The sequence below is a fragment of the Filicampus tigris genome, chromosome 4 (assembly GCF_054856515.1).
Source record: "Filicampus tigris isolate MCC_2025a chromosome 4, RoL_Ftig_1.0, whole genome shotgun sequence".
Lineage (NCBI taxonomy): Eukaryota > Metazoa > Chordata > Actinopteri > Syngnathiformes > Syngnathidae > Filicampus > Filicampus tigris.
The window spans coordinates 24,771,585-24,793,895 of NC_141220.1; the positions used below are offsets into that span (position 1 = coordinate 24,771,585).

Consider the following 22,311-nt stretch of genomic DNA (forward strand, 5'->3'; position numbering starts at 1 on the left):
AATTGGCTCTGGAGCCGAGTGTTTGCTGGAAACACCCTGTTGTGTCCCTGGAAGCACACTGTATTGCATTAATTGTTAACTCAAACTGGAGCCGGGCGGACACGGCACCCCCGCGGGAGCTCATTTGCAACAAACACATTGCGGTTGTTAGTGTCTCTCCACTTTTCATTGACTGGTTTTCTTCCGCCACTAAGCTCAGAGTAAACTCAACATATTGGCCCTCCATCTTGGGAGACCCTCCACTTGTTGACTAAGCCTTCCGGTTGGGACTCGGTAGCAAACTGAGACCCATAATCACACCTCTTTTGTTGAGCGCAGAGGAAGTTGGAGGGTTCGCGTACAGTTTCTGGTCACGGTTACCATGGAGATGACAAATGAGTCTGGGCCTCTTGTGTGTGTGTGTGTGTGTTTTTTGTTTTTTTTTTCACTCCTGGGGGTTTGGCGTGACGTTATTAGCATCTTGACAAGCTGATGATGAGCATGTGTTTGGACATGGTCAATATAGTACACGTTTTCATTTTTAAAAAGATGACCCAAACACCGCAATTACCAATTAGTACCATACTCTGCTCGGGTGTACTTGTCTTTGTTTGGCATAGTTGTTTTTTTCTCTAAAGTAGCTGCATCAATTCAAATGAGAGGACAATGACAGTCCCCTGTATTTACTTCTCTAAAGGGGGACACATTTTATTCAAGAGGGGACTAAAGCCAAGAGAAAATGGAACACTTCAGCAAAGTTGTGCACATAAATGTAAAACAGTCAAATCAACGGGCGCTTACACCATGTGCATATATATGTGTGTGTGTATATATATATATATATATATATATATATATATATATATATATATATATATATATATATATATATATATATATATATATATATATATATATATATATATATATATATATATATATATATATATATATAAAGGTATATGTGTGAGAGCGAGAGGTCAAAAGAATATACTCTAATCTGTTATATGACGGTAAATATATACGGTTTCTAAACCGTACCGGTATGATCTGAACTGAGTTATACCGACTTTTGAGTTGTTTACCTGAACTGTGAGGCTATGAGGATGAAACAGAAGAAGTGTTTTCATGCTGTTAGTCAGTGATTTTGCGCATGCATAGCTGGCCCCTCCGCTTCCCGCCTCAGAGGATTTGCTCGTCTCCTCACAGCAAATTGCTTTTATGTTGATTACTTCTTTCCCCCCCCCAATGCTAAAATGCGTCGTTTGATGTCTGGAGCGTTGAGACCAAGCACAATCAACCAATCTGCAATATCTGTCGTCCATGCTGGACTTTTTGAAAGGAAAAGTAACAATTGCTGATGCGTATTTTTAGCTATCAAAAAAGTTATGCTCCATGGTTGCCACTCCTGATCTCATTCCAATGAAACATTTTTTTTATTTTTTATTTTTTAAACGTCTCAGGTCATTTAATTTATTAGCGATATGAGCTACCGCCCGAGCCGAGTGCTTCAGTGTCACTGTGCCACATTACTGACTCGCGACTTTAATGCGTTGAGAAGCCTTTTACAGGCCGTCGTAACGAGACGATACGAGAGGGTTCACATATTGCCTCCGATATTGCCTCTGAGGAGAAGTACTTCTGTTCAAAGGTTCTGACGCGATAGGATGAAAGTGAAACGCCGTTCGCTTCCACTTTGCTTTAACAGGCAGGGATTTGCCTGCCTAGCCAACTGATGTTGTTTCAATCTGCATGCTAAAGAGCATCCGCCGCCTCTAGGAAGTAGCCGCGGCAATTATAGTCCAGGGTGCCAGAGAAGGCGCAGCGAATCCCGGAGTGTTTCGGCACACACGGGGAACAGACTTTGTGAATACCAACGACTCTCAAGAGCAAACTAATTGCTGGACACAAAATCACAGATGCACACGAGCACCAAAAATAGATTGTTAATTAAGATCAAATCAATGCTCGAAACATGTAAAAACTGTCGTTTTGTTGTTGTTGTTGTTTTTGATGGACAATTTGAGTTCCAACGGGACCATTTGAGTGGTTGGAAAAGTTTCAATTGTTGTGATATAAATCTTAAAGTGAAGTCATCCCAAACATATTTTTTTCAAGAATATGTCCTGTGCAAGTCCACTAGTTGAAACAAGGCATTCTGATAAATTTTGCGTTTACACTTGTTTTTAGCCATCTCTGGGGGCGGCCATTTTGTCTTCTGTCGACTGAAAATAACGTCACAACTGCTCACAACGACCAATCACTGCTCAGATTCAGAAAACAGGTCAGCCGTGATTGGTCGTTATGAGCAGTTGTGATGTCATTTCCAGTCGACAGAAGACAAAATGGCCGCCCCCAGAGATGGCTAAAAACAAGTGCATTTTGCTGCTTAACTCCACCAACGCAAAATGAACTGGACTGCAGTGTTTCCTTTTCGAAATAGTGGTACAAATTCTTTGAGCCGACCAAATTTGCATTCCAGTTCCCTTTTTCTATCCACTCTTTTGACATAGTTAAGCGTTGTAACAATCAACGCCTTTAGAATCCCTTCTCTAAAAAGTCTCAAACGACATATTCGCAACAGATGCGGTGAATTAAAGCTCCCACTCGATCTTCTGGTATTGTACAGTGCGGATGAAAGGTGGTGGCCCCGACAACGGGACCCCCGATTCATATGTTAACCGCACCAATTATTTGCATAGCACCCCCCCCCCGATTATAAAAGCTAACGAGAAGATTGTGGCGTAGGCGCACTGTGGGGTTTCCATTGTGTCACCGGGGAGGGGCATGAGAGAGGCGTTTGTCAAAGTCACATTGTGGCTACACGGTTGAAGGATATTTGATAAATTATTCATAGTTGTCCTGGAATGAAATGTAACTGGCGTAAAAAGTGAAAAGTAAATTTTGTTTGAAATAGGCCTTGTGCACCCACTAAAATGACTTTTTCTCCTTATGTCGCTCTGTCTTGATGACCAACTTGCATAGCAAATATAACCGATATAATACGTTTTTTACATTTTGTTTTCATCACAGCCATATTTAAAATAGAATAAAATTCAAATTACGGGTCCAGGACATGGCTTGGTTATCCAATTAGGATTTTAAGCCTTGATTTTATCGAAATGATGCAAACAAAGGTGTTTCCTCAAAGTAGTCCAATTGGAACAGGATATAAATAATTTGAAAGTGTAAAAAAAAAAAATCCATTATTATGAAGACAAGTTCTTGCAGTCTTTTCCACGTTCTTGTGTCATTTCCTGCCAGAAGATTCAGAAGATTTACCATCAAAGTTCCCTTTTGACTCCAACTCTACTTTTATATGATGGCTTCATTGTGCAAAGGCTTTCTTCCAGCGAGGTTTTCCAGTTCTGTATTCCACCATTGACCTCTATTTGTCACAGCAGGTGTGCACAGTGAACCTGGTTTCCCCCTCAGGCACTTTATGGCGAACGCCCCCTCTGTGCTCTCTTACATAAAAAAAAAACTATTTAAAGATTGCATCATTTTATATGAAAAAAAAATGTGCACATTGTCGAGAGTGAGTAAAGGGAACGATGTAGTTGGAAATTCAAAGGATTTCCCATTGGATAAAATAGGTGAACAGAAATAATCTGTTTCCCCGAGTCAAAGTGATACCATCATTATTTAACTGATACATACAGGCAATGTGTTCACTCGCGTTTTACTCACACAATTGTAAAAAAAAACAAAAAAACATCCACTGTATACTATGGTAATAGATTAAAAGTCACTAGCTTGATCACGTGCATATACTTGTATTTGTGAATATATCCGATATTATATATGTTTATGTACAGTATATATTGTTTGTGTGTATATAATGTAGTATAATATGCATTTGTGTGTATACTGTATACATTCCAGTCGGGCTGTGCATTGATTGAAATTCAATTACAACTATGACTATTACACTTCACCATTACAAAATTGTCATCGTAAATAACGATTATTAATATGCATTTTTTCCAACACACTTTTTGTTTACCTACGTAAATCATACTTGAATTTATTATCATTTACACCTTTTTTTCATTTATATATATTTTTTGGTTTGGTCCAAAAGGAACTTGCATAAATATAGTGATTCAAAGAAATTGATTAGTTTTTTTTTTTTACATTTAAACAGTTTCTTGTTTTGTACCAAAAAATAAATGATTGTTTGAATATATATATATATATATATATATATATATATATATATATATATATATATATATATATATATATATATACATATAATTTTTAGCTTTTTGTACAGAAATGCTCAGAATTTAATAAAACAGCAGTCTCGTAGACAGAAAAGCGACGCGCTGTGGAAGTTCTGAATGATGTGCTGATCTGCAGATACGAATCGGCAGCACATTTGATTCATCTCTCAGTTTGGTAGTGACGGGAGGGAATGAAAAAGATTGGCCTGTCAGTGCAAAGATTTCCTCCCTGATGTTTGCGGCCGTCTGACAGCTTTTGGCGGAACCCTCTAAACGGAGTTGTTAGCAATATTGACTTTTCTGCTTTGCCGCCATCTGTTTTCGCATGATGCGGAATTTTCACACCACATTTTGAACTTGCACTTTTCCCATCAAGATGTGAGACGTTCCTGCCCCTCGCCACTGTCACGCAGCTTCAATTCAAACACAGCAAAGTGTGTACATTCTTCGTATTTCTCATTGTTTGGAGTGCCTCTGATATCCTGCTGGATGAGGGGATATGAGGGGTTAGGCCCCTATATCATCACAGCTCACAGGGATGATTATAGCACACACCTACACACACACGCGCACATCTACACAAATACGCCAACCGGCTGGAGCGGAGCCTCCTCAGCTCATTAAATTGTGAAATGAATCCGCCCTGGAAGCTTTCCAGATAAGAATCACCATGCAAGGCTTCACCTCCGCATTTATAATTAACACTTTTATTCCTAATTAGACCCTTTTTTTTCGCAATGCAGGCATTTCCACTGGCTATTTTAGAGTGCATGGCGGATCTCCCCTTGCTAGCCAGCAAGAGCGGTTTGGTCCGAATTTTCTGGAATGGAATTCATATTTCTCTTTGCATGCAGTGTACACAACTGAGACCGAGTAAGTTCAAGAAGCACGGTGGAGTAGTGGTTAGACACATCTCGTGCCCAAAGTCAGCTGGGATAAGCTCGAGCTCACCTGCGACATTGACATTTGATCGCAAGTGACAAGCTAACAGCAAGAAATTTGTTTGCTAGCAGCTAGCGCGAGCAGCTTCTGACTTTTATACCACCTTCCTTTAACCTTTATGTAAAAGGTCAACGAGTCAAAGCCACATAGAGATGCTTACTTTCAAATATAGGAAAAGACAGCACTGTTTAAAACCAATTTGGTGCTTTAACGGTTGCATTGAGGCACTTTTCGTAATAGAAAAGGAATGGAAAGCTCCGAAGCTAAAACCGGAATTTAAGAGGCCCTCGGCCTTCCCTCAGCGGAGCGCAAAACCAGTCACAGAGAAGTCACGCAAGATTAAAATCAAAGTCCTTTGAGCTGCATCAAGTCCTATCACGCTGACGGCAATGGAACAAAACATACACACATTTAAGTCTTTGACGCTGGCTAGATATGATGCCAGTTGTAGTAGCGTAATTGCCTGCTATATCGTGAAAATATGTTTAAATATTTAATAAGATCAAAAATGTTTAAAGCTTGGGTGAATATTTAATATTATTGTAAGCCACTCTGACAGTATGCAAATTTTTTTTTTAACATTAAAGAGGAAGTCAACACAAACATATATTTTTTAAGAATATGTTTTATGCAAGCCCACTAGTTGAAACAAGTCATTCTGATAAATATTGTGTTTGTGGAATAATAGTTAGTCCGCTCGTTTTTTAGCCATCTCTGGAGGCGGCCATTTTGTCGACTGAAAATGACATCACAACTACTCAGGGTTCAGGTAACAACCGATAATGGCTGACCTGTTTTCTGAAGCTGAGCCGCGATTGGTCGTTACCTGAGCCCTGAGTAGTTGTGATGTCATTTTCAGTCGACAGAAATGACAAAATGGCCGCCCCCACAGATGGCTAAAAACGGGTGGATTTTGCTGCTTACCTCATGTTTCATATTAATCATGTCGCTTTGTTTCAACTAGTGGGACTGCATAGAACATATTCTTGAAAAAAATGTTTGGGTTGATTTCCCCCTTTAACACTCCATTTAAATGTATAAAAAAAACAGTTTGTAAAGAGTTAATGCAAATGTATTGAGCTTAAAAGTTAAATACAACTCAACTGTACTCCTATTACAAAAAAAATGACGAATGTTAAAATTTGATGAAAAATCACCTGTGCAGTTAATAAAAGGTTTTATGCTGGAGACGCAATGCCACTGGACTGGATGAATTCACCGCACATGATTTGCTCCGAAAACAAACAAAAAAATTGAAAGTGGAAGGACGTGGGAGTCAGCAGTTGTGTATTATGTTCAACTTTGGCTGTTCCGCCGTCATTTGTGATGAAATTGGACTTGGTCTCGCTTTTCAGCCTGTAGTTTGTGATACTACACAGCCGTGTGATCGGCTCACGCCCTCGGCCCGACACACACACACGCTCTCCTGGGAAGAGTGTGTGAAGGAAGCCGGGGGGCGCCGCAGTCTCGTTCTCCTCCATCATGACCCAAGGGCAGCGCTAACAAACAAGTCAGTCCCCCAAAGGAGGCTCCGGACGGGGGGCCAACTTGTTTGGCTGTCAGGACCTCTCGTCCCAGACAAAAAGACCTCCCCCGCCCCCTCCCCGCCCCTACCACCACTATCGGACCTGGCCCAGCGCTGCTTCGTGTCTGACAGGCCAATTTTTATTTCTCTTTCTAGTAGACCGCAAAGTTCAATGTGTGCTGTTGCGATTAGAAAAATAAGTATGTCTGCCCCCACGACGACTTTTCCGCTCGGTGCCGATGGCTTTAACAGAGAGATAAAAGCGGGCCGGAATATGACTCCCAATTTCAGTTGCCAAGCTTCACAAGCTATGCAAATAAGAAATTATACTGATGGTATCAGTTTGAATAATTGCTTGTTATGGCTATGAACTTTGGGTTGCGCTTTAGCGTGGACGGTTACCAAGGATTTTTTTCAAACGTTTCTTTCCTGTTCACACATACTTGATGGTGTCGTTTGCATGCTAGAGCTAGTAGCTTACGCTGTGTCACTTTACAAAGAAAATGCTACTAGTTGGCCTTCAAGTGACATCTTTGGTAAAGCTCGGCACACACTTGCGCCGATACCGTGCGTCTGTACTCCGACCTAAAAAATACTCAGATACTACCACATCGCTGCCGGTTTATCAGCAAATACTTCTGGGTGGGTGGAGAGGAGCCACGATAGCCGTGTAGAGATACTTTCAAGCGGAAATTAATCCGAACATGTTTTTTTTAAGAATATGTTCAATGCAGGCTCACCAGTTGAAACACGGCATTCTGATTAATTTTGCGTTTGTGGAATAAGAGTTAATCCACCCGTTTTCAGTCATCTCTGGGGGCGGCCATTTTGTCGACTGAAAATGACATCACAACTGCTCAGGGCTCAGGTAAGAACCAATCACGGCTCAGCTTTAGAAAACAGGTCAGCCGTGATTGGTCGTTACCTGAACCCTGAGCAGTTGTGATGTCATTTTCAGTTGACAAAATGGCCGCCCCCATAGATATCTAAAAACGGGCGGGTTAACTCTTATTCCACAAATGCAATATTAATCAGAATGCCGCGTTTCAATTGGTAGACCTGCTGGGAACATATTATTGGAAAAAAAAAATGTTTGGGTTGATTTTCCCTCTTTAAACCACCTATTAAATCCACCTATTTTTAATCCATCTCAGGCGGCGACCCTTTTGCCACTTTCTGTCGACTGAAAATGACATCACAGTTGCTCAGGGCTCAGGTAACGACCAATCACGGCTCACCTGTTTTCTGAAGCTGAGCCATGATTTGAGCTGAGCCCTTTTATTTTTTTTTTACTTTTTGTAATTTAACTAAAACATGAAAGGAGGTTGTAGTGGGTAAATCAGTGTCTGGAATCGGGCTCCAAATGTTAAGGTCATTTCAATGTGTGTGTGATCAATATGGCACAGAGGACTGACTGATGGTTTGAGGACCGTCAGAGCAGTGAAAGCTCATGTTGGCGCCCCGCCTGAGCGCCCCATTATCTGCAGTGCACGACCATTGATCTGTGTCCACTGTTGCAGGGATGAGACTCGCTCTCTCTCGCTCTCTCACACACCTCCCGCTCTCCCTAATGTTCCAATTTTTGTTTTGTCTTTCCGTCCTTGTAGCGTGAGTCAGCGCACACGCGTCCTCTCGAACCGCGTGACTGAGCAAGGAGAGGCGGGGCTATTTGGTGGCAGGCCTCGGCGTCCGACGCTGGTGATGGAGAGGAGGAGGATGGGCGAGCCGGACTTGCTGCTGCTGCCGCTGGTGGCGGCCGTGTTACTGGGACACTCGGTCGCAGCGTTGGAGGTCCCGCTCGATCGTAAGACAACGCAACAAATCACGCGGCGCGAGCCCTTGTCATGACTCATTCATTAGCTCAAGTGTCAATTAAGAGAAATGAAATGGAACTTGTGAAATAAATAAGATATCAAATGACTGCAGTAATTCTAATCGATAGAATAAAATAATGATTCCATCTCAAAATATATACCAATACTCGACATAAATGTGCATTTTATATGTAAATCAATGATTATCGACTATGTATCTCCTATAATGTTTGTGTCCTCGGCGCATCAAAGTTTTTGTTTTAAAATATGCACTTTGTACTAGTTTATGCAAAAACATTTTAGTTTAAAACCTACATACAGTTACTTGGTTGAAGAAACTTAAAATCATATTTTAAATTAAACAACAAAACAAATATACGGTATGGTTGCGATTTATATCATTTTATTTTATGGAATTTCATCAAATATTGTATAGAGTATAATGTGCCTTAAATGAGTGTGCGTGTGAGTGTATGTATATCGCGATAATGGCCTATGCAATATGCATATCGCAAATACATGCAGTCATTTTCTTATGGAATTGTCTGCTTTTATCTGAGTTTGACCAGTCAGATGCACACACCCGATATTTAAACATTATCTAGAGAAATTACAGTTAACTAGCTAACAACACATTGAGCTTGCTTATTTTGCCGCATGAAAAAAAAATATGGACTTCTTTCGTGAGGTAATAAAAAAGTCATTTCTTTAGGTACATGTTAAATATCACAATAATACTATTGTCAACATCCATATCACGTATCACGTTTTTCCAATACGCAGCCCTAATATATATATAAGCCGAAAAATTGCATTGTTTCCACACTAATGTATGGTTCTCTTTATTGTGACTTTTGCTGATTCTTTTCGGGGAAAGTTCTGGAAAAATGTAAGTCCCAAGCAAGCGTGACGTGTACAAAGCAGCTGTGTTTTTTTTTTTTTTTTTGTGCTTTGAGCATTCGGTACCGTTTGAAACCATGATTTTTGTGTGCTTTGCAGTGGAAACATAATGTGTTGCATGCTTGCTTTGGGTTGAGTTTCGTTAGCAATACAGCCGTTGGCATGAGCTTACATGCTTTGAGTCGTGGCACGGGTACAATCCAGTCAATTTTGCATGCAGTATTTTTTGTTGTTGAGCAGATGGTTGACTGAGAGAGCTTCTATTGCATGCGTCAGTGTGGTTAAACGATCCTCTTTGCGGTGAAGGTCAAGGTTGAACATCATCATCATCATCTCTCTCTCTCTCTCTCTCTCTCTCTCTGGTGGCTTTTAGTGCCACAGCCCCCGACTATTACACACCAGTCCCCCAAGGATTACATCATCGACCCCCGGGAGAATATTGTCATCCAGTGTGAGGCTAAAGGGAAACCTCATCCCAGGTAAGGCGACTCTTTTGAAGGATCTCACGCTCTAAAAACAGTTGGGTTAAAAATAACACAATTTGGGGTCAAAAATGGACTAAGCCACTACTCGGGTCAATTTGACCCAACTTTCTGGGTTGTTTATGCAGAGAACATCCCAAAGAATGGGTAGTTTTGTACAAAACAACCCCTAAAATTGGTCAACGCAAGAAAGTGGTTCAAATTGATCCAATTAGTTCATCGGTCCATTTTTGATCCAAAATTGTGTTATTTTTAACCCAACTGTTTTGAGAGTGCACTATTTGAGTGTGTGCATATATTTTTTACAGCAACAAAAATACTTTAAAGTGAAGTCAACCCAAACATGTTTTTTTAAGAATATGTTCTAGGCAGGCCCACTAGTCAAAACATAGCATTCTGATTAATATTGCTTTTGTGGAATATGAGTTACAGTAAAATCCACCCGTTTTTAGCCATCTCTAAGGCCGGCCATTTTGCCACTTGCTGTTGACTGAAAATGACATCACAACTGCTCGGTGCTCAGGTAACGACCAATCACAGCAGACTTGTTTTTTGAAGCTGAGCCGTGATTGGTTGTTACCTGAGCCATGAGTGACTGTGATGTCATTTTCAGTCGACAGAAGTGACAAAATGGCCGCCCCCGAGATGGCTAAAAACGGGTGGATTAACTCTTATTCCACAAACGCAATATTCATCAGAATGCCTTGCTTCAACTCATGGGCCTGCTGGGAACATAAAACAAACATGTTTGGGTTGATTTCCCTTCTAAAAAAATATAAAGAAAATAATCACCAATGCATTTTAAGGAAATACGTATATTCCAAGCAAAGCCAGTCGTCTCCTGTCGATCTGCTCCTCAGTTTCTCCTGGACAAGAAACGGCACCCACTTTGACCTGGAGCAGCACCCCAACGTGCACATGAGGCCCCACTCGGGGACGCTGGTGGTGGACATCAGCAGGGAGCGGGCGGAACACTACGAGGGCGCGTACCAGTGCACGGCCAGGAACATACACGGGACCGCCGTCTCCAACGACATCGTGGTGCGGCAGCCCAGTAAGTCTCTCGGGGCTCTCTGGCCGTATTTTTTTTTTCTTTTTTCGTTTATCATCTTCATACTAAACGTGTCTTTTCTTTTCCCAAAAAAAACTAAGTTGAATTAGCAATCTTAAGGGCGCTCCTGAAAGGTAAACGTTTGCATGGGGAAGGAGGCATGAAACACTAGTTGGAATTTCCCTTTTTGTATTCCTCCAACTACGTACATGCAAAGAGGGGCACATATTAGTTGATCACCTGCTGATTTTGTAAGTGTAATTAAATTAACAATCTTTATATTTTATGGTTCTTTATTAATTATGAAAAAGGACAGAATATCAGTCAAAAGCTATCAGCTTTCAAATGCAAACATTATTGCACCACACACTCAACTTTTTGACAAATATTGGCCTTTAAAAAAAAAAAAAAAAAAAAGATCAGACGGCCGATATGCGATCAATTTAAAACTGTGTTTTAAATACAGGGAAATATTTATAGAAATTTTCACCTTTAACCTTTGGACAACTGTCGAAAATTATAGGAAGCTAGTCAAGCTACTTACTTGTATTAGTTTTCATTTAAGTTTTTAGGGCATGCTGATGACCCTGCGAGCGCCGTTGAATTTTTTGGTAGAATTTTAAAGCGAAGATGTCTATTGTCTCAGATTTAAAAAAAAAATAAAAAATCTACCTTTTGCAAATCTGAAACGTTTTCAGTAAGCATGTGCTTAAAACAATTGTATTTGTATTTATATTTTTTAAATGTTGGCGGCAATATTTTGCCTTTTGCTGAAGATGAAAAACGTTTCCAAATATCCGTTATTGGCCTCCTTGACGACTAATAATCGGTATTAGCCCTGAAGAAAAAAAATATCTAACTATCTATCTCTACAAAACACGCAAGCCTTCTCTGAGTCATTTCGATTTTCGATTTAAGAGTTAATCCACCCGTTTTTAGCCATCTCTGGGGGCGGCCATTTTGTCACTTCCGTCGACTGAAAATGACATCACAGTTGCTCAGGGCTCAGGTAACGATCAATCATGGCTCAGCTTCAGAAAACAGGTGAGATGGGATTGGTCCTTAGCTGAGCCCTGAGCATCTGTGATGTCATTTTCAGTCGACGGAAGTGACAAAATGGCCGCTCGCTGAGATGGCTTAAAAACGGGTGGATTTTGCTGCTTAACTCATATTTCATATTAATCTGAATGCCTTGTTTCAAATAGTGGGCCTGCATAGAACATATTCTTAAAAAAAAATATGTTGATTTGCCTTTAAAGCTTTTTATAGATCTTGTTTGAGATCTTGCTTCGTGGATTTAGGACGAGGACTAACTCTAACCCAACCATAACAATTAGAGATTGTTAATTTCTTGATAAATTATCACACGTCGAAATTCAACAGGAGCTCAAATAATGATTTCCCCCAGTGTATAATGACCTCACCTCGCCCCATCACCCCTTTTAGCCAAAAACCCTTCAGCTTTTTATTCGCATACCAAACCTCTTTTTTTGTCTTAAATTAAACCAATCCAGGGTCGCCGTTGTGGTCCAAAGAGAAGATCAAGCCAATCATCATTCAGGAGGGCGTGTCCTTGGTGTTGCCATGTCGACCCCCCGCCGGCTTTCCTCCTCCCATCGTCTTCTGGATGGACAACAGTAAACATTTACACACACACGCCGTCACACAAAGATATGACACAAATGATCTTTTCATGATTTTAATGTTTTCTGTACATGGATAAAATAAACAATCCGAATTTGATTGCGGGTGTCCAGTGAAGTCTCATTGCTGTGATTTTTGTCTCCACCTCAGACTTCCAGAGATTGCCCCAGAGCAACAGGGTGTCCCAGTCTTTGAACGGAGACCTTTACTTCTCCAACGTGCTGCGCGAGGACTCCCGGAACGACTACATCTGCTACGCCCGCTTCCCGCACACGCAGACCATCCAGCAGAAGCAGCCCATCGCCGTCAAGGTCCTCAACCGTAAGTCGAAGCCGTCTTTACGCTTTCGGTGCATGACGGTCGACGACGGCGTAGGAGGGGGCCGACGTTTCCTATCTCCCATTTCCATCCTCGGAGACGCCAGAGGCCCTTGGACTGAAAAGGCATATTGTCGGAGCCGCGGCGTTTCTGGTCCGCCGCAAGCGACAAAGCCCGCCGTTATTCGCCGTAGCATGATCGTTCCTGATCTGCTCCATGCCCAATTTTTTTTTTTCAAAGCATGTTCAAGTGCTGGCTTGTTTGAATGCTTGTTTTGTTGTGTTTCAGTGGACGCAATCAATGACACAATGGAAGCTTTTTACAATGACACTGATTTATTTAGTGGTGAGTTACGGCAAATTACGACTCCCTGCATTTCTCCTGGTGCTTTTCCGCTCACCATTAATCACAGCGGAACCTCCAAAGTCGAACACAATCCGTTGCATGATGCCGGTTGACTTGCAAGTGGTTCAATTTAAACTTTTTCTCGTAGAAATTCATTAACCTGCTCAGGCCAAGCTTGATTTACGTGTGCCCCCACTTATGAGGTTTTTTTTTTAGTTACTTGGTTGATATTTTTGATTTCAGTTGTTGCAGAGGAAGTCAACCCAAACATATTTTTTTCAAGAATGTGTTCTATGTAAGCCCACTAATTGTAACACAGCATTCTGATAAATATTGGGTTTGTAAATGAGAGGTAATCCACCCGTTTTCAGCCATCTCCGGGGGCGGCCATTTTGTCACTTCTGTCAACTGAAAATGACATCACAACTGCTCAGGGCTCAGGTAACGACCAAACACAGCTCAACTGTTTTCTGAAGCTGGGCCACGATTGGACGTTATCTGAGCCCTGGGACACTGTGATGTCATTTTCAGTCGACAGAAGTGACAAAATGGCCACCCCCTGAGATGGCTAAAAACGGCTGGATTTTGCTGCTTAACTTATATTTCCTATTAATCATATTGCCTTGTTACAACCTCTGGGTCTGCACAGAACATATTCTGGAAAAAATATGTTTGGGTTGCCTCCCTCTTTAAGCCAAAAGTTTCAGATATACCACCGCTCAAGAGAAAACCAAACATAAAAAAAATCAATTCGAGCAATTCAGGCACTTTAATTCCTTTATTGCACAAATGCAAAATGAGAACACTCGCAGCGAGCTGCTGTTGACCATCACTCACACTCAGACGCTCACATGGCTCCAAATGGCTCCAGGTCCTGATGTCACTCAGTAAGCCACGTCCCTTGAAGGCACACCTCCAATACATGAATACTACAGGACCTTAAGACCTTTTTTTAAACGGCAATGAGTAATTTTACACCTGGAAAAAATGGGGAAAAAAATGAAACCAACATTAAACTTGAATTTACTTTAGCTGACTTTAAACATCTCGTTAAAATTTGAGATAATTTGAGTGAGAATTGGCAGGTAAAAGTTGTGTCATTTTTTAGAAAAGCTACGTATGTCACATGAATTGAATCTGGTTCAAGGATTATCATCACTCTTTGCCATGGCTGGTAACATTTTTTGGTGGCATCACAAAAAAATCCACACTAAGGAAGCCAAAACAAAAGCAAAACTCACGCATGGAGTTAATCCAAAATTCTCACTGAGTTTCAAATTGACTTCTATTCCAAACTGGGGCGTTTGACTTTGGAGCTTCCACTGTACTGTATGGGATCCAGACTTTCCCACCCACTAACCCGTCAACCCTTAAATTCAAGCCTTCTACTCACTACTCTAGTGTTAGATGCCCGTAGCACCCCCTGTAACACGCACCCCTTCACTCCAAATGAGCCGATTTAATACGTTCCTACTTTTCCTCCCCGCCATCCAATCAAAGACCTTCGCTTGCCTTTCTTATTACGTATTTCTTGAATGAGCCTTGTGATAACATCTTTACAATATTGGACACATCAAGAAGAAGAAACGTCTAATTTCCCGCTCAATTAACAGTTCCGACTGCCGCCGCCTCCTCCTCCTCATTTCTTGTTATACAGGACCTTTGCTTTCTTTCTCATTTGCCCTTTGGCGTGCAAGCTGTCGGATTAAATCGCTCGCGTTATTGCCAGCAGCACCTGCAGATGACGCCTTTGCCGGTTTATGGTCAGAAAGTGTTTATCTCATTTGGGTGTATCCATTTCAGTCGCCGTTATGACCCTCCAGAGGGCAAATGGTTAGCCGTAAATTTGCCTGAAAATGCAAATACTGGGCTATAAAGTCCGACTAGAGGTGTGTGTGTGTGTGCGATGCGCTGGCTTATTGTTGATGCCGGCGACATATGGCCTAGCCCCAGAATGATAATAACTTGTGTGTGGGTGTGACTGCAGAAGAACCGGTGGATGAGAGGAAGCCCACGTTCCTCATCCCGTCTGGACCATCCAGCTCCAAAATGGTGCTCCGTGGTGAGGTGCTAGAGATGGAGTGCTTTGCGGAAGGACTGTACGTATCATCAGTATGTTTTTCTTACAATTTAAAACAGATCCCGAGTAGATGTCCGTGGCTCGAATTTGTCAAAAATACACCAAGGATCACAAATTATAGTATACTTTACACGCCCATTTTTTTGTCTTTTTGAAATTAGCCCATGTGTTCTCTTTATACTGCCTCATATATTGCTGGGCTAGCCTCTTTTCTGTACTTCAGAAGCAGAGCCCAATGCGTGGGGAAAAAAAATGTGAGCCCCCGTAAAGACAATGAAAGCATTTTCACTTTTGGAAGCAGCACTTCATACACGACAAGCAGTGTCAAACTCATTTTAATAGTAGGTTGTATTGTAATTGTGTAGGTAGAATGCAAATGCAAAGGCAGGCAATTTTTTTAAATTGAGTAAAGATTTTATATATATATATATATATAATATATAATGCATTCCAACTTAAAAGCACTTAAGTGGCTAAATTGGTAAAAAAAGTCACTTATTTGAAAAGGTCTTTCAAAGAAGTCATTGATGTCATTTTATCACAAAACCCAGGGAAATAATTTGATTATAAAACAGACAAGTCCCAAATTGGAATCTCAGAAACGGCAGAAACTTGACAATTTTTTTTATTTTTTATAATCAATTTAAAATTCCGTCCCTTTTTCATCATCCCCTTCTTTTGAATGCAAGCCCCACACCTGAAATCTCCTGGGCCAAAGTGAGCGGCGAGCTCCCGAGCACGCGTGCCACTTTCCTGCATCACCAGAAAATCTTGCGCATCGTCAACGTGTCGGAAGCGGATGTGGGCGAATACCGGTGCACCGCCAGGAACCAGCTGGGCTCCGCCCACCACACCATCCGGATCACGGTCAAAGGTTCGCCCCGCCCCGCCCCGCCCCACCCCTACCTTATCATCCGTGCAATCTTCACCATGATTAAATCTTCCTTGTGTTTTTCAGCTGCTCCATACTGGATCAGAAGCGCTCCCAGAAATCTCGTCCTGGCCCCGGGAGAGAACGGGGTGCTGATGTGCAGGGCCAGTGGCACGCCCAAGCCAAGCATCCAATGGGCCATGAATGGCGTTCCCATAGAGAGTGAGTGGAGAAACGCCAAACGATTCTGTCACGCAAAATGTACTGTATCCTAAAAAAAAAATACATAATGATCTCAAATATACAAACTCGGTGTGAAATCTGAGCCTGTTTAAATATTAATCTGCCGGTAGTTAGGGTTGAGGACGGGTTAGATGTACCTTCCGCCACCTTGTGGAAGAGCATTTAATTGTTCTGCCTGTCAGTAAAAGTCACTGGCATAGCTGAATCAACAAAGATACATTATTTGTAGTAAATAAATAATCATTTTGGACCAATTGAGTGAAAGTTGATCATTTGCCGCGGTACACCTCACCTTACTAGGCAGAAGCCATATTTAGTCATTTATGTAGGTTTTTAATATAGACCCACATTCGTCACTGGTGATACTGAGGAATTTATAATTAAGTATGACTATATTACAATGATATATAATTGTAATTTGACGGTTTCATTGCCAATAATGAGAAAATGGCTTTGTTCGTGCAGAAAAAAGTGAGTGCAGAATTGAGTAGGGACCAGATCATATTCAGATTGTACAGTAATAACAATAAAAATAAATATAATGTGCATTGGATATTAAGATATAATAACAAATCCAATTTTGATTTACTCCAAAAAATAGCAGTATTCAACTCAATCAGTTTCGTTTATATTGATTGTATCTAGATACACCGAGATATAGTAATACATACTCTATATACATACATGTACTGCACTGTATATATACATATATGTATAATTTTTTTGAGATGGCGTTTCATTTTTGTTAATCAGTTTTTGTTAATCAGTTTTTATCGTATGTTTATCTGCAATTTGTCATAAGATCTCATCAACAGTGTGATGCAAGACATCCCCGATATATATAATATACAACTACATTGCCATATTTGCCATTTGAGTGACATAACGTAATCTATACCATGCATGATTTTTTCAGTTTCACAAAGCAACCGGAAGAAGAAAAAAAAATCCACAACTCCTTTTATAAGTCTCTAAAGTAGCTTGTTTAGTAGCAAATGGAGTGGCTATTATAAGTGTAATCACCTGCAGTAGACATTTTTGTCGTTGATCAATTGAGAGTTTCCAAAAATCAGTGGCTGTCATCTATGTGGAAGTTCAGCGGTATGAATATTCATGCTACGATCACATGTTGGAACGAAAAAGTAACATATCCGTTGAAAATCCCCTGTCAAGTTCCATAGTATTCTATCACCCATTAACAGATGCCCCAAAGGATCCAGGCCGGAAAGTGGAGGACGACACCATCATATTCACCGACGTGCAGAAGGAATCCAGCGCCGTGTACCAGTGTAATGTCTCCAACCAACACGGCTACCTCCTGGCCAACGCCTTCGTTAATGTCTTATGTAAGTCCAGATTCGGATTCAGAAAACCGTATTCATCACTGCGGACCATTTTAGAGGGCAACGAGCGAGTTATTGATACTTCTCTCTTATAAATATCATACATTGCTAATTGAGTCAGGGTAGGAATAGAAATAAGAACAAGGAGGTTGAACTGATTAGTCGACTGGTCAACGAGTCTCGACACTGAAAGCTTGAAATAAAACAATTCTTTTGGGAATCTCTCGTCTTCGCATCGGCTTATTCACAGAGGACTTTCGACTGTCTGCTGCCGTTGCCGGACCATAACGCTCTTTGTAGTAGCGAATGTGCTATACGTACGCACGGATCAGAGAGTATGAAAATAAGTTGGTTGTGGATGAGAATAGCTGTTAGCCTCGCTAGCTTCCGCTCTTCTGATCGCTGCTACTCTAAGAAAAGAATAATAATAGGTGACGCTCCATCTTTTTTTGCCTAATAATACCATCGATTTATCGACTCTGACTCGTCTTTCATCACATTATAGTTGACTACAACTTCATCTTCAATTTTTAATCGTTCAACTCCTACTTCCTTAGCAGGTACATTTTTAGTAGCACTATGTCAGGCTCACCTCTGTGTTAGAGGAAAACCTAAGGTGGTCATCAAAGACAGTCTCCGGATTTTAGTACTAGGTCAAAGTCTCAACTGGTGACCCATGAATGGTGGCGTTGACATCTCCAGCTACTGTATCGCTTTCTGTTCGCTTCCGATAACAAAATGAGCCAGACGCGGATCCATTCGTATTGATTGGCGCCATCGCATTAACCGCCGCGCCTCGTTTTGCAGCTGAGCCGCCCAGAGTGCTGACGCCGGCCAACACAGTCTACCAAGTCATCAAGAATCACAGAGCCCTGCTGGAGTGCACTTCCTTCGGCTCGCCCATCCCCGAAATTACCTGGTGAGTTAATGAATCCTGGAATCGGGATGGCTAATGTTCCATGAAAAACCACCAATGGGGTTCCCACCTCTCTCTCAGGTTCAAGGAGAGTCGTTACGGCACGCTAGACGCCGAGACGTATAAGGAGCATGACAACGGCACTTTGGAGATCCATGTGGCTCAGCCTAGGAATAGCGGAAAGTACACCTGCGTGGCCCAGAATTCTCTTGGTATTTATGAGAATCACGTGCACCTGGAAGTCAAAGGTAATCATCATAAAGGACTACCACACTAAAATAAAGTGTCCGTTGAGTATAATGGTTTCATATTAACCCCGTCTTATCAGAACCAACCCGCATCCTGAAGCAGCCCGAGTACCGAATGGTGCAGCGTGGCAAGTCCGTTGTGTTTGAGTGCAAAGTGAAGCACGACCCCTCCCTCGTGCCCACCATGACGTGGCTCAAAGATGACGGGGAGCTGCCCGATGACGAGAGGTGAAAACCAGTTTTTTATATATATATATATATGTATATATATATATATATATTATATTAGTGCTGTCGAAGGATTACAATTTTTAAGCTAATTAATCGCAACATTTTCCATAATTAATCACGATTAATCGTATTTTTCAACTACAATTTCTTAACGAAGCTTGGAACCGTTATTTACTTGAGTAAAATCTTGGAATTAATGTGGGAAAAAAATATAAGAATATTTCAATTCAAAGACTGTTCTAATAGCATTCTTTGATCCTTGAATATGATTATTTCCCTGTAAAATACGACAGTTGAACGATACACCAAAGACGTACAGCTAATATGGTATTTGAATTTGGCAGTGCAAAGTGTGCAAATTATTTGGGATTTCTCCAATGAGCAGTCAAGCAACATTTTTAAAGTAAAACTACGTAAAAGTCCATCTTTGCGACAGTGATTCCCCTCTAAGTTTGGCTGCACAGTGAGCAGAGGTCAGCTGCTACAGGAAGTAAATAAAACTGAGTTAACTGAGTTAAAAAATGTTAGTGCGTTATCAAATTTAAATTAATCTCCATAGTTAATTTTGACAGCCCTAATATATATACACATATACACATATATATATATATATATATATATATATATATATTATTCATAATTGTGGTCTCTTTGAGAATCACCATCTGGAGACATCAATTGAACTCATATTACCAAATATGTTACCAAGGGCTAATCTGAAAATATTTTATTTATTTCTTTAAGCAGATTAGTGGTGGACGCCGACAGCCTCACCATCACCAATGTGATGGAGAGCGACGCTGGCGTATACACATGCATCATGAACACAACGCTGGACCACGATTCGGCCAGTGCTGAGCTCACCGTTGTCGGTACGATCCCCGTGCATTGTGATACATTAACGGCTCACTCAACCTTGCGAGGTCCACTCACCTCTCAGTGGTTTACTTGTAGGGTTTTTATTGGATTTACTTTGTATATGGTTTACACTCAATACACTTAACATGAATAATTAATTTCCACCGGCTAATCTTTGTTTTAATATGGCTAACATATCACCCCACTATGGTATTGTGTCCCCCTCGCGGACCCGGCAGAGGCCACGCCGACGCCGGCTGTTGACAACGGTAACCACATGAAGTTGAACGTGGCTTTACAGATGTGCTCCACTTTTATTTTGGGATGATTTATTTTTTTTCGGTAAAGTCAAGAATTTCTGTCCTGAGAATGCCATTTGGTGATGTCTATTCCACTTTTATTTTCATTGTTCTATATGAGGGCAGCAAGTGGTTAGCATGTCAGGAGATCTGGGTTTGAATCTCCTTGTGGAGTTTGCATGTTCTCTGCGTGCATGTATGTTAGGTTCATTAAATTCTAATTTGGTTCATATGTGTGAATGGCTTTCGCCCCAGAGTCAGCTCACCTAGACTCCAATTTAGCTGACACCCTAATGAAGACGTGCTATAGAATGGATGAATGAATGTTCTGTGTGATGCATTATGTCAAGAGAAAGGCCATTGGCATTCGCGTTTGAGTAGAGGATGATTTGCGATGTAGTCATGGTACTTGAATTGCTTTCAAATGTCAAACGCACTCATCAGTCATTTAGTGCGAGCATGCGTTTTGCATTCTCAGTCGAAATATATCAATTTAGCCCTCTCATCCCGAGTGATCGCTCAAGCTCGACATACGTCTATTCATATGCATGAGCCGTGAGGCGCCGCTTGCACGAGTACGTCTTCATTTGCGTCTTCTCGTGGCATGAACCTGACGGCGTCCAGCTTTGGCGTTGACTCACGCGCTATGCGCCGTGTCTTCCCGCAGAGCGACCTGAACCCCCGACCGATCTGGAGCTGACGGACCACAAAAAGAGAAGTGTTCAACTCACCTGGATTCCTGGCGATGAGCATAACAGTCCTATTGAGAGTATGTGTGAATCTAGCGATGAATGTTCTGAACTCTCATTTTCCATGCTAGTGTAAGGGTTAGGGACTAAATGTATCATACAGTAGACTATAATACATTTAGCTAAATACAGCTCTATGCTTTTCATTGACTAAATTAAAACTATTAGTGGTTAGCAGTCAGCTAACTTTGCGTTTAGCAGTCAGCTAACTTTGCGGTTAGCAGTTAGCTAACTTTGCGGTTAGCAGTTAGCTAACTTTGCAGTTGGTTAGCTAACATGACAAGTAGCTTTAAAAAAAAAATCAATCATCAAACATTAAACATTGTATACTTATTTTATGCAGAATTTTTGATCCAGTATGAAGACTCTCTTCACCACCACAGAGGTCACTGGCACAACCTCACCGAGGTCCCTGGTACCAAGACCACAGCTCACCTGAAGTTGTCGCCCTACGTTCACTATAGCTTTAGAGTCCTTGCTGTCAATGCCATGGGCATCAGCCGACCCAGTTTCCCCTCCAAGATGTATAAGACAGAGCCTTCTGGTACTAGAAACCCAGAATGAAATCTTGTTTCCTCCTAGGAACTTGAGTGTAACTTATTATTATTTTTCTCCTTTAAGCTCCAGATGAGAATCCAACAGATGTTCATGGTTTTGGAACAGAACATGACAATCTTGTCATCTCGTGGAAGGTACATTTTTATAAAGTAGAGCGGTACATTGACTTTACGGTGGCCCATCGTACTAGTTTTTCCAGTTTCGAGCAGTCAATTTTTTTGCGCTGTGTTGCGAGCAAAAATGTGCCTGCAGTTTGACAAATACTCAACGTTTGATCGAAGTCGAGTGTGCCTGCTTCCTGCTGTTTAATGTCATTCCAAGTTGCCGTTTATTGAAAAATTAAACATAAAATAAAGAGAAATACATGTTATGTATTTGACCAAACCACATAACTTACTTTTCAAAACTTCACCAGCTTAATGCTATAGATATGCTAACAAAACTAGCATAGATATAGTGGGTCGATAAAATTGCGCAACACAGGCAGCCAGATCATATACGGTAACAACAATTACAGTAATGTATTCTTTATGCTCTGTGCAAAACGGCTTAGGAGTGATGGATTTTGTGTTTTAAATAAAAAATATTTACGATGGAGCCCCCGCATACGCGCGGTCCGGCTCTCACCAATTTACCTACTTGCTCATCATCACAATGTCCATTAAATTGAAGCAAAAATAAGACCG

The 22,311-nt window shown here is 41.2% G+C and overlaps 1 protein-coding gene across 5 annotated transcripts in view; it reads left to right on the forward strand.

Moving 5' to 3' along the window:
- Nucleotides 1-22,311, forward strand: part of LOC147149066 (neuronal cell adhesion molecule-like) — an 87,380-nt gene that overhangs the window by 49,753 nt on the left and 15,316 nt on the right. For 2 of the 5 annotated variants that reach the window (XM_086029479.1, XM_086029480.1), the window contains exons 3-19: nucleotides 8,283-8,479; nucleotides 9,763-9,868; nucleotides 10,732-10,925; nucleotides 12,437-12,559; nucleotides 12,717-12,887; nucleotides 13,173-13,229; nucleotides 15,217-15,328; nucleotides 15,999-16,402; nucleotides 17,626-17,769; nucleotides 18,574-18,685; nucleotides 18,764-18,930; nucleotides 19,011-19,158; nucleotides 19,909-20,033; nucleotides 20,259-20,288; nucleotides 20,986-21,087; nucleotides 21,411-21,611; nucleotides 21,689-21,759. In XM_086029479.1, coding sequence (XP_085885605.1) covers nucleotides 8,377-8,479; nucleotides 9,763-9,868; nucleotides 10,732-10,925; nucleotides 12,437-12,559; nucleotides 12,717-12,887; nucleotides 13,173-13,229; nucleotides 15,217-15,328; nucleotides 15,999-16,402; nucleotides 17,626-17,769; nucleotides 18,574-18,685; nucleotides 18,764-18,930; nucleotides 19,011-19,158; nucleotides 19,909-20,033; nucleotides 20,259-20,288; nucleotides 20,986-21,087; nucleotides 21,411-21,611; nucleotides 21,689-21,759 — 2,370 coding nt within the window. In that variant the 5' untranslated portion in view covers nucleotides 8,283-8,376. Of the gene's footprint in view, nucleotides 1-8,282; nucleotides 8,480-9,372; nucleotides 9,379-9,762; nucleotides 9,869-10,731; nucleotides 10,926-12,436; nucleotides 12,560-12,716; nucleotides 12,888-13,172; nucleotides 13,230-15,216; nucleotides 15,329-15,998; nucleotides 16,403-17,625; nucleotides 17,770-18,573; nucleotides 18,686-18,763; nucleotides 18,931-19,010; nucleotides 19,159-19,905; nucleotides 20,034-20,258; nucleotides 20,289-20,985; nucleotides 21,088-21,410; nucleotides 21,612-21,688; nucleotides 21,760-22,311 lie in introns of those variants that run through there. The other 3 variants (XM_086029481.1, XM_086029482.1, XM_086029483.1) reach the window with 3 other exon arrangements.